The sequence below is a fragment of the Lepus europaeus genome, chromosome 3, assembly GCF_033115175.1.
Source record: "Lepus europaeus isolate LE1 chromosome 3, mLepTim1.pri, whole genome shotgun sequence".
Classification (NCBI taxonomy): Eukaryota; Metazoa; Chordata; class Mammalia; order Lagomorpha; family Leporidae; genus Lepus; species Lepus europaeus.
Genome location: NC_084829.1, coordinates 98,576,761 through 98,588,851, shown reverse-complemented (window position 1 = coordinate 98,588,851; position 12,091 = coordinate 98,576,761). Strand labels below are relative to the sequence as shown.

General features: G+C 38.5%; 1 protein-coding gene across 5 annotated transcripts in view; it reads left to right on the top strand.

The window, feature by feature from the left end:
* The window catches only part of ASCC3 (activating signal cointegrator 1 complex subunit 3), a 382,634-nt gene that overhangs the window by 38,489 nt on the left and 332,054 nt on the right, over positions 1 to 12,091 (top strand). For all 5 annotated transcript variants that reach the window (XM_062186549.1, XM_062186553.1, XM_062186551.1 and 2 more), the window contains one exon: positions 1,682 to 2,235. In XM_062186549.1, the coding sequence (XP_062042533.1) occupies positions 1,682 to 2,235 (554 nt within the window). The remainder of the gene's footprint in view (positions 1 to 1,681; positions 2,236 to 12,091) is intronic.

Below are 12,091 nucleotides of genomic sequence, written 5' to 3'. Positions count from 1 at the left end.
AGATGTACTTAAATACTATTCAACTTATTTAAAGGCACTGTTTTATAGAAGACTTTTTCATGAATTTTCCTGAATACTAAAAGAATAACTTGGAACTGGTTTTGTGACACAGCAGGTAAGCTCTGCCTGCTGTACTGGCATCCCATATTGGGGTGCCAGTTCGTGTCCTTACATCTACCTCCCTGATAATGCACCTGGAGAAGCAGCAGCATATGACCCAAGTCCTGGGACCTGATGGAGTTCCAGGTTCCTCACTTTGGCCTGGCCCACCCCGGCCATTTAGGGAATAAACCAGTGGATGGAAGAGCTTATTGTTCCTCTTTCACTCAAAGAAATAAAATAAGAAAAAGAATAACTATATGTCAGAGAATGTTCTATATTTTATATGGTAGTAAAAGTTGACTTAATACTTGAGGAATTTAGATATAGATATTATAAAGTGCTTATGTTTATCCATCTAAACTATTATCCTTTACATACATAGAAATAGCAGATGCAGTAAAAAGTTAGGCAGTGTGGTATACTGTGAAACATACTAGTCTGATATCAGGGAGGCTTGGATTTTGATTAATCCCACTTGTGGCTAGATACAGTGAGAGAATATAGAAATGGCCAAAATAGCATACCCATTCTGAAACATAGGTAGGATTTGAACATTGGTCTTGAAGAAGATAAATAAGGGTATGAGTATCAGTATAGACTAGGACACAATTTGCTTTGTTTTGTTTTGTTTTGTTTTTCTAAATGTTCAGAAATCCCTTTCAGCTAAAGAAAGGTATAATAGACAGTAAAGCTTGAAAAAAAAACTGATGGGGTCAGCTCCATGCTGTATGAGTTTGGATTAAACTATTGTGAACTCTTCAAACGTGTGAGTGATGACATTAGAGTTTTGCCTTCATGGTGATGGCAGTATGGATTATATTACTAACTTGACCAGATTACTTCAGGTAAGTCACATTGATTTTAAGACTTGTGGAAGATTTTAACTTTTTTATGTGTGTAGTCGAAGAATTTGAAACCTATGTCACAAATGCAGTTTGTTTTTCTTTGTTTTCTTTGAGAAGATTAGGCATAAGGAATTAATGCCTTAAAGAAATTAGGACCTGATCCTTTACTTCCTCTTAATTTAGATAAGAAGTTTACCCCTGGGCTCTTTAAACAGCAGCTTACTTTGTTTTATAATATGGTTAATTTTATTTTAAACATATATCCTAATGATGATAGTAGTTGTGAATGAGAACTACATAAATATACATTTTACTTTCTCAAGTGTATAGTTCAGATTAACAAGAAAGTCATAGATCTTTGAGATTTCCATCTCAAAAAATTTATAATTCAGATATTTAGTTTATGCTTTACTTTGATTTATTTAGCTTATCAAATCAATCTTTAAAGTTTTGTTTCAAATAACTTTAGTGTCTCAAATTGATTTTAGATGGAATTGGTTCAGATGGAATTAAGTACTTATATAAAGGGTAGTTACTGATAATGATTTATACATGTAAAATAGTTATTTGGGAATTTGGGGTTGGATTTTTCTGCTCCTAACTTAGTTATCTCAGTAGTATATGTGACCATTAGACTTAACTTAGATGAATATTTGTAGTAGTTTTGTTTTGAAAAAAGTAATTTGAAACCTGATTCAGTTGAGCTAATACCCTTCTCTTCTGTCTTTAAATAGTTGGAACCGATAATGGGAAAGAAGCAATTGAAAGCGGGGCTGCATTTCTCTTCATGACGTTTCACTTGAAGGACTCTGTTGGTCATACGGAGACAAAGGCTGTCAAACAGATGTTTGGTCCCTTTCCATCATCATCTGCCACTGAAGCTTGTAATGCTACTAATAGAATTATTTCTCATTTTAGTCAAGATGATCTTACTGCTCTTGTCCAGTTGACAACAAAGGAATACAGTGATGGAGGTTTTTTTGGCAAAAATTTAGCATTTTCATTTGATATGCATGACTTGGACCACTTTGATGAATTGCCAGTAAATGGTGAATCCCAGAAAACCATAAGCCTAGATTATCAGAAGTTTTTGAATGAACATGAGCATTGTACTCCAGAACTCAAGCCAGTGGAAAAAACAAATGGCTCCTTTTTGTGGTGTGAAGTTGAGAAGTACTTGAATACAAGTTTGAAGGAAATGACTGAAGCACCAAGAATAGAAGATCTTTGCTGTACTTTATATGATATGCTTGCGTCTGTTAAAAGTGGTGATGAGCTTCAGGATGAGGTATTGTTGAAGTTACTGGCATTTTATATTAATGTGAACGTTCTTAATGAAGTAGCCTTTTTAATGTGGTTAGTTAGCAAAGAAAGCACTCCTTTAAAATTGTACTATACTACTCAAATGGTTTTATAGAACAAGCATGTGTATACTTTTCCACTAGGTAGTTACAGGAGGAATCTAAGTATAATGAGTAGCAGTAGTTAGAAGTCCACATGTCCCAGGTACCAGGATAGTCCTGTTTAAATCAGTTGTTACATTACAATAATTAGTAGTGCCCCTTTAACTCTAAAAAGTGTATAGTTTTGAACAACAAATTATATGATCTCTATAGTAATTGTTAACATTTGTACAGAACTTGATATTTCTAAGAGTTCTGTGATAAAAACACAATAAATTTCAAAGTAGTTGAAATTTTATGTAAGAAGTAACTTATTTAGAAATAAGTTTTTGAGTAATTTCTATGAAACAACCATTGAGTAACAGATTGGTGTAGAAATAATTGAACTATTTGGTATTTTATATATAACTTTTTCAATAAAAAGTTGTGTCTTTCTAAGTTTTTCCTGTCACATAAAGGAAAATGTTTTAATTCCTTTTAGTGCCATAATTTGGTTATGTCATTCACAGTGATGAATCAGTTTTTTTGTCAAATGAAGAGTTTGAGACTTTTGCTTTTCTACTCAATGTTCACATTATATTTCTTTCCGAGTATAAATTTAAAATAATGCCAACCCAATATAAGTGCTGGACAGATTGAGTAAAATATTGGATAAAAGTATAAAACGCTGGCGCCGTGGCTCAATAGGCTAATCCTCTGCCTTGTGGCGCTGGCACACCGGGTTCTAGTCCTGGTCGGGGTGCCAAATTCTGTCCCAGTTGCCCCTCTTCCAGGCCAGCTCTCTGCTGTGGCTCGGGAGTGCAGTGGAGGATGGCCCAAGTGCTTGGGCCCTGCACCCCATGGGAGTCCAGGATAAGCACCTGGCTCCTGCTATCTGATCAGCATGGTGCGCCGGCCGCGGCGACCATTGGAGGGTGAACCAACGGCAAAGGAAGACCTTTCTCTCTCTCTCTCTCTCTCTCACTCTCACTGTCCACTCTGCCTGTCAAAAAACAAACAAACAAAAACAAACAAAATTATAAGAAAGATGGTGTATATTGTAGATAGGGTAGAGAATTTTTAAGGTTTATTTATTTGAAAGAGTTACAGAGAGGGAGAGATGGAAAAAGGAAATCTTCCTTCTGCTGATTCACTCCCCAAGTGACCACAATGGCCAGCGCTAAGCCAGGCCAAAGCTAGGAGTTTTATCTGGGTCTTCCAAGTGGTGGCAAGGGCCCAAGCAGTTCGGCCATCTTCTATTGCTTTTCTCAGACCATTAGCAGGGAACTGAATTGGAAGTGGAGCAACCAGGACATGAATTGGCATCCAAATGGGATGTGGGCATTATAGTCCATGGCTTTACTGCTGTGCCATAGTGCCAGCCCCAAGACTTTTTTTTTTTGTTTTTAAAGATTTATGTATTTGAAAAGCAAAGTGACAGAAAGGAGACAGGCCTAAAAAGAAGGCTTTTCATTCTCTTCCTCATTCCCCAAATGCCTATAACAGCCAAGCCTGGGCCAGGCCAAAGCCAGGATCCCAGAACTCTGTCAAGGTCTCCCGCTTCGAGACCTTGGACCATCATCTGCTCTGTTCCCAGGCACATTAGCAGGAATGCTGGTGAATCTGAAGCAGAATAGGCAGTACACAAATCTACACTCTGATTCTGGATTCTGGCATCCCAAGCTCTAGCTTAACCTGGTGCACCACAACATCCATCCCTGAGGCAGAGACTGAAATTGCATAGTTTTTCTTTCCCACTTATTCATTCTGAGACTCTCAGAAGCTTGCCTTCTTTGTTGGACACTCTCAAGGGGATACCAATACAAAGATACAGAATTGGTATGAGCATTAAATGTGATACTTTATGTGTAGTGATAATAGCATATAATACTCATTACATGATGATAGCTATGATTATGTTTGTTAAGATTGTTAAAATTAAGAATTTTTAAGTCACATGGAGTATCAATCAGGAATACAGATAAAAAATACAATTTGCTTCAGAGAAAAATTAATTTATGAAATTAGCTAACTAAAAAATTGGAGGGCTGGACCCATGGTGGTAATAGGTATTATGCTGATTAACATTAGTTTGAAAGCAGAGTACTATGTTGTTAATTCAGTGATCAGTCTCAATTGAATATTTTATAGTTGGTTCAGTTTATTTCAAATCTATGCCATGTTTTTAAATGAGCTTTCTATAACATTCTGAAAATGCTATTTTAAAAATTGTGATTCATAAAGTATTACCGATATTTGGTTATCATAATTAGATATATAGCAGTTATTCAATTATGATTATAGTGTATTGAAACTTACAAACATCAAACTAATGGATACTTTATTTTATGAATGAACTGTAAAAATTATTATTTTTATTTCTCAATATCTAGAGTGAAGTTTATATTCTTTAATTTAAAACAAAATTATTTATTTTACTGGAAAGAGTTAAGAGAGGGAGACTGATCTTCCATCTGCTGGTTCATTCCCCAAATGACCTCAATGGCTATGGCTGGACCTTGCCAAAGCCAGGAGCTAGGAGTCAAGAGCTTCATCCAGATCTCCCATGTGAGTGCAGAGATTTGGGTCATCTTCCACTGCTTTTCCAGACTCATTAGCAGAGAGCTGAATCAAAACTAAAGCAGCCAGGACTCAAACTGGAGTCCATATGCGATGCCATTGTCTTAGGCAGCTGCTTAACCCACTGTGCCACAATGCTGCCCCCTATTTCTTAATTTTTGACCACAAATTTTTATAAAGATTTATTTATTTGAAAGAATTTGAGGGAGAGAGATCAGCCTTCCAGTCACTGGTTCCCTCTCCAAATGGCTATAACAGTTAGGCCTGGGCAAGGCCAGAATCAGGAGCCTGGAACTTCATGCAGTTCTCCCACATGGTTGTCAGGGGCTGACCACTTGGGCAATCTTCTAGTGCTTTCCCAGGTGCGTCAGCAGGAGCTAGATTGGAAGTGGAGCAGCCAAGACTCAACCAGCCCTCAAATGGGATGCCAGCATTGTAGGCAAGGGCTTAACCCACTGCGCCACAACACTAGCACCTACCACAATTTTTAAGTATGTGAGTGTACCTAATTGTTGGAGGGAAAATATTTGCTATTTCTCAAGAACTTTTCATGATCTGTTTCATTACAAGGTCAAACTGAATTCATGCATCCGTCCATCATATATTTTTATATGCTTACAATGTTACTAGATAGGATTTTCGTTACTGAATATGAAAGGGTGAATAAGATAACAATTTTGCTCTCAGAATTACTTGTTTAGCAGGAGGAGACATATCAACAAGTATCACTCAAATATCAGAGGATCTGTGATACTATATACAGAGAAAATGGTGCCATAAAATAATATCATAGGTTCTATAGAGGGAATAATATAGTAAGAATGCAGTATTTGTAGTTGTTTTTGTTTGTTTTTTCTCTTCATACTATATTGTTTAACTCTTTAACTTAGAGTAGGACTAATTGAACAATCACTGAGTATACCAAAAATAGATCATTGTAAAAATTAAAATAGGGAATCTGAGAGGGAGAGGGAGGAAGGGTTGGCTTGTGGGCAGGAGGGAGGTTAGGGATAAGGTGCCACTATGTTCCTAAATCTCTGTATGTGAAATATATGAAACTTGTATAACTTAAATAATTTTTTTTAAAAAAATTAAAATGTTATAAAGGGGATAATATGGTAGGGAAACTATTTGTAGAAGAGGTTAACTTTGAGACAAATCTTTTTTTCTTAAAGATTTATTTATTTATTTGAAAGTCAGAGTTACACGGAGAGAGGAGAGGCAGAGAGAGAGAGGTCTTCCATCTGCTGGTTCACTCCCCAGATTGCTGAAATGGCCAGAGCTGTGCTGATCTGAAGCCTAGAGTCAAGAGCTTCTTCCGAGTTTCCCACAAGGGTGCAGGGCCCAAGGACTTGGGTCCTCTTCTACTGCTTTCCCAGGCCATAGCAGAGAGCCGGATGGGAAGTGAAACAGCTGGGTCTTGAACCCGTGCTCCTACGGGATGCTGGCACTGCAGGCGGCGGATTTACCCACTACGTCACAGTGCCAGCCTGAGGAAAATCTTAAAATATGACTGGAGTTGGCCGGCGCCGTGGCTTGACAGGCTAATCCTCCGCCTTGCGGTGCCGGCACACCGGGTTCTAGTCCTGGTTGGGGCGCCGGATTCTATCCCGGTTGCCCCTCTTCCAGGCCAGCTCTCTGCTATGGCCTGGGATTGCAGTGGAGGATGGCCCAAGTCCTTGGGCCCTGCACCCGCATGGGAGACCAGGAGAAGCACCTGGCTCCTGCCTTCGGATCGGCACGATGCGCCGGCCGCAGCGGCCATTGGAGGGTGAACCAACGGCAAAAAAAGGAAGACCTTTCTCTCTGTCTCTCTCACTATCCATTCTGCCTGTTCAAAAAAAAAAAAAAAAAATATGACTAGAGTTAACTTTTTCCAAGCAAATCAAAAAGGTTGTGGCCAGCATTGTGGTACAGAAGCCAATTGCTGCCTACAACACCAGCATCCCATAGGGGTGCCAGTTCGAATCCTGGCCATTCTTCTTATCCAGCTCCTTGCTATTGTACCTAGGAAAGCAGCATAAAATTGCTTAAGTGCTTGGGCTCCTGTCACCCATGTTGGAGACCCATATGAAGTTTAAGGATCCTGGTTTTGGCATGTCCCAGCCCTGGCTGTCGTAGCCATTTAGGGGAATGAACAAGTGGATGGAAGATCTCCCTCCCTCCCTCACTCTCTCTCTCTCTCTTTCTGTAACTTAGTCTTTCAAATAAAAAATAAATTTAAAAAAAGGAAAGGTAGAGAGCATATTTCAGGCTGGAGAAAGAATTGAGTGTGTTTAGAGATCTGGCAAAAATGCAAGATACGGGGTGTGTGGCAAGAAACAAGGGATGCAATGGTAGTGTGGTCAGAGAATATCACATATATGGAAGAGCCAAATAAAGTAGGCCTTGTACATTATGCTAAAGTATAGCCTTTCTGAACCCTATATGGCCTTGTTCAATGATTTTTTAAGTGTCATTTAATATATAACTTAACATGTATTTCAAATTGTTCCATGGCTTTGAGTAGTAGAATTTTGAATGGTTCCACTCTCAGTGTTTTCAGTTTCCTGTGTGTGAATGGAAATGAACAATTGTGACAGTTTTTTGTTCTACAGTGTAGATTATCCATGCTTTATACTCTAGATCCATTTCTGTGCAATTATATTCTATTGTTATAGCACTTCCTGTATAATTAGGAAGTGATGCTTCAGTAGAAAAGTGCTTGAGTACAGTTGTTCTTGACCAGCATATTTTCACTTTGGCATATGCTTTTTCTCATGTGTTGTTTTTAATTTTAATGTTTATTTAAAATGTACTATTTAAATAACCTTTTTTATGTCATAAATGTAGAGCCGTAGAAACATTCTTTAACATATAACTTAAAAAAAGTATATCAGAAGCAACTTACATGCTGAAAACAGTTTTGTTCTTCAATGTCCAGTTTCTCAGCTGTTGAGGCCATCTGGGGGAGCAAATATATCCCTTGAATATAGGGTTTTTTGTTTTGTTTTGTTTTGTTTTGTTTTTTTAAGATTTATTTATTTGAGAGGCATAGTGACACAAAGAGAGACAGGGAGAGAGAGAGAGAGATCTTCCATCTGTTTGTTCATTGCCCAAATGCCCACAACAGCTGGGGTTACACCGGGCAGAAGCCAGGAGGACTCCATTAGGGTCTCCTGTGTGGATAACAGGAATCCAAGTACGTGGGCTATCATCTGCTGCCTCTCAGGTGTATTAACAGAATGCTGTTTTCAGAAGCAGAGCAGCTGTCATTCCAACTGGTACTCTTATATGGGATGCTGGCCCTGTAAGCAGCTGCTTAATCCACTGTACCACAATGCTGGCCCTTGAATATGGATTAGTGACCTAATACAAATTCACAATAAATATTTTTAAAAGATTAATTAATTCATTCATTTGAAAAGCAGAGAGAGAGAGAGAGATCTCCTATCCATTGATTGACTTCCCAAATGCCTGTAATAGCTGGGGTAGAACAAATGGAAGCCAGAAACTCCATTCTAGTTATCCTGTGGGTGGCAGGAACCCAATTTTTTTTCTTTAATTTATTCCTCCCCTCAAAGAAACCTTTTATTTAAGGAATACAGACTTCATGCATTTCATAAGTACAACTTTAGGAATATAGTGATTCTTCCCACCATACCTGTTGTCCCACCCACTCACCCACCACTCCTCCCCTTTCCCATTCCCAGTCCCATTCTCCACTAAGATCCATTTTCTATTAACTTTATACAGACTATCATCTCTATACTAAGTAAAGAGTTCAGCAAGTTGCATAGAAAAAAAAAAACATAAAACAAAAATTAAACAAAACCAAAAAAGCTGAGGAATCCAGTTTTTCTGGCTATCATCCAGAGCCTCATAGACACATTACCAGGAAGCCAGAACAATGCAGAGTAGCTGAGATTCAAACCAGGCACTGATGCATGATGTTGGTCTCCCGAGCAGGTCTCCAACCTGCTGTGCCACTACATAATTTGTGCCAGAATACTGTTGTTTTTAAAGGCTAGCCATTTAAAATATTTTTCCCTGAGACCTTCATGTTATTTTTGAACATGTGTTAAAAACATGGTAATAAAAAGTATATGTGGCCGGTGATGTGGCATAGCAGGTAATGTTGCTGCCTGTAATGCATGCAATGCCTGCATCCCATATGGGCCCTGGTTTGTGTCCTGGCTGCATCACTTTTGATCCAGTTCTCTGCTAATGGCCTGGGAACAGCACTAGAAGATGGCCCAGGTGTTTGAGCCCCAGCCATCTATGTGGGACACCTGGATGAAGTTTCTGGCTCCTGTCTTCAGCCTAGCCCAGTGTTGGCTGTTGCAGCCATCTGGGGAGTGAACCAATGAGTGAAAGATCTATGTCTCTCTGTGTTTCCCTCTCTCTAACTCAGACTTTTAAAATAAATAAAATAAATCTTTAAAAATAGATAAATGAATGCATGTGATGTTATTTACTAAAAAGCAAAAGAGAAGTACCAGTCTGAAACATATAGAGAGGAATAATACTAGTGACAGATGGGATGTTGGCATCACAGGTACAATGCCAGTCCCTCTTAATATTAGTGAATTTACTGATATTTGATTTATTAGAAACTGAAACAGAGAGTTTCAATTATATTAAATGGTCTAATGTTTTATTCAGTCATTTAAATAATACCAAACCAGTTAAATTAATGTCATATTTTTATGAAGAAAACCTATTTTCTAAAACAAAAATAGGTGTACTTGTATGAAGACTGACATTGTGTTACATTTTTGCAAGTTATTTTTCAATATCTAGCTTAGTAGAAGACATCTAAATTCATACACGGGCTTCTACATTCTCTATGTCCTAAATATCACAGTTAACTTCTGTAGAATTCTACCACTTTATATGCATGAGAAGAAAGGAATGAAAAGGGCAGATAATATTTTGGTGTTAACCATACTAATTTTTTTCATATGTAGCAAAACGTATTTAAACTATTGCTATATAGTTGACATTATTCTTTTTTTTTTTTTCTTTTTTGACAGGCAGAGTGGACAGTGTGAGAGAGAGACAGAGAGAAAGGTCTTCCTTTGCCGTTGGTTCACCCCCCAATGGCCGCCGCAGCCGGCGCGCTGCGCTGATCCGAAGGCAGGAGCCAGGTGCTTCTCCTGGTCTCTCATGGGGTGCAGGGCCCAAGCACTTGGGCCATCGTCCACTGCCTTCCCGGGCCATAGCAGAGAGCTGGCCTGGAAGAGGGGCAACTGGGACTGAATCCGGCGCCCCAACCAGGACTAGAACCTGGTGTGCCGGCGCCGCTAGGCGGAGGATTAGCCTGTTGAGCCACGGCGCCGGCCCGACATTATTAATTCTTAACAGAAAGCTTCTCTTTGTATTAGCTCCTGTGCGTTCTTAAAAATATATATTTATTTGAGAAACAGAGTGAGAGGGTTCTCCTATTTACTAGCTCACTTCCCGGATGACCACAGCAGCCCTTGCTAGGCCATGCAAAGCCAGGAGCTAGGGAACTGAATCCAGATCTTCTATGTGGGTGCCAAGAATTCAATGGCATGAGTCATTGCTGCTGTCTCTTAGGGCCTACATTGACAGGATGCTGGAGTCAGGAGCTGGAGCAAACCTAGGCACTTTGATGTGTCATCATGGTGTCTTAACTGATAGTGAGCCTAACATCCTCTCCTCCAAAATTAATTTTTGATGTGTTTGTTAATTTGCTTATGGTTTTCTTGTGTGGACTGCTGATTTTTCCTTTGGTGAACTTTTGTTACCTTTTTATAAGAGAATTTATATTGACATTGAAAGTCTTTGCCTATATCTTAAGTGTTAAAGGAGTGAGGTCCATTCATCTTTTCTTTCACAAATCTCCCATTGGTCTTATGCTTAGAAAGGCCATCCCCAAGACATGAAGAAACCACCCATCATTTTTGGACTTCTTTCCTTTTCTTTTCTTTTTTAATTTTTTTTTTTAAGTTTTATTTAAGGTATACAAATTTCATGTGTTTCATGTATACAGATTTAGGGACATAATGGTACTTTGCACCCTACCTGCCTACTCTCCTACCCTTCTTCCTTCTTCCTCTCCTAATCCCTCTCAGTTTTTACGATGATCTACTTCAGTTTACTTTATACTCATAAGATTAATCTTACACTTAAGTAAGGAATTCAACAAATAGTAAGAAAAAAACTGTTCAGGACTGTAAACAGTCATGGAAGCTCAAAATGTCAAAATCACTCTTATGCATTATATTTTTGGTACTCTGTTATTCCCACAGATAAGAGAAAACATATGATAATTGTCTTTTTGAGACTGGCTTATTTCACTAAGTATAATGATTTTCAGTTGCATCCATTTTGTTGCAAACGACAGGATTTCATTCTTTTTTATGGCTGAATAATGTTCCATAGTTTATATATACACCATAATTTCTTTATCCAGTCTTCAGTTGATGGACATCTGGGTTGATTCCATATCTTAGCTATTGTGAACTGAGCTGCAGTGTATATGGGGGTACAGGTAAGTCTTTCATATGCTGATTTCATTTCCTTTGGGTATATTCCCAGGAATGGGATCACTGGGTCATATGGTGTATCTGTTTTCAGCTTTCTGAGATGTCTCAATACTGTCTTCCACAATGGATGTACTAGTTCACATTCCCACCAAGAGCAGATTAGGATACCTCTTTCCCCCACATCCTCACCAGTATTTATTGTTTGTTGATTTTTGTATGAGAGCCATTTTGACAGAGGTGAGATGAAACCTCATTGTGGGTTTGATTTGCATTCCTCTGATGGCTGGTGATCCTGAGCATTTTTTCAGGTGTCTGTTGGCCATTTGAATTTCCCCTTTTTGAAAAATTGCCTATTCAAGTCTTTTGTCCATGTTTTAACTAAATTGTTTGTTTCGTTGTTGAGTTTTTTGAGCTCTTTATAGACTTGGGTATTAATCCTTTATCAGTTGCATAGTTTGCAAATATGTTCTCTTTTTCTGTTGGTTGCCTCTTGATTTTGCTGAGTGTTTCCTTTGCAGTGCAGATGTTTCTCAGACTGGTGTAATCCCATTTATCTATTTTAGCTTTGGTTGCCTGTGCTTCTGGGCTTTTTTCCAAGAAGTTTTTGCATATGCCAATGTCTTAAAGAATTTCCCTAATGTTCTCCCCTAGAAATTTGTTGGTATCAGATCGTAGATTCAGATCCTTG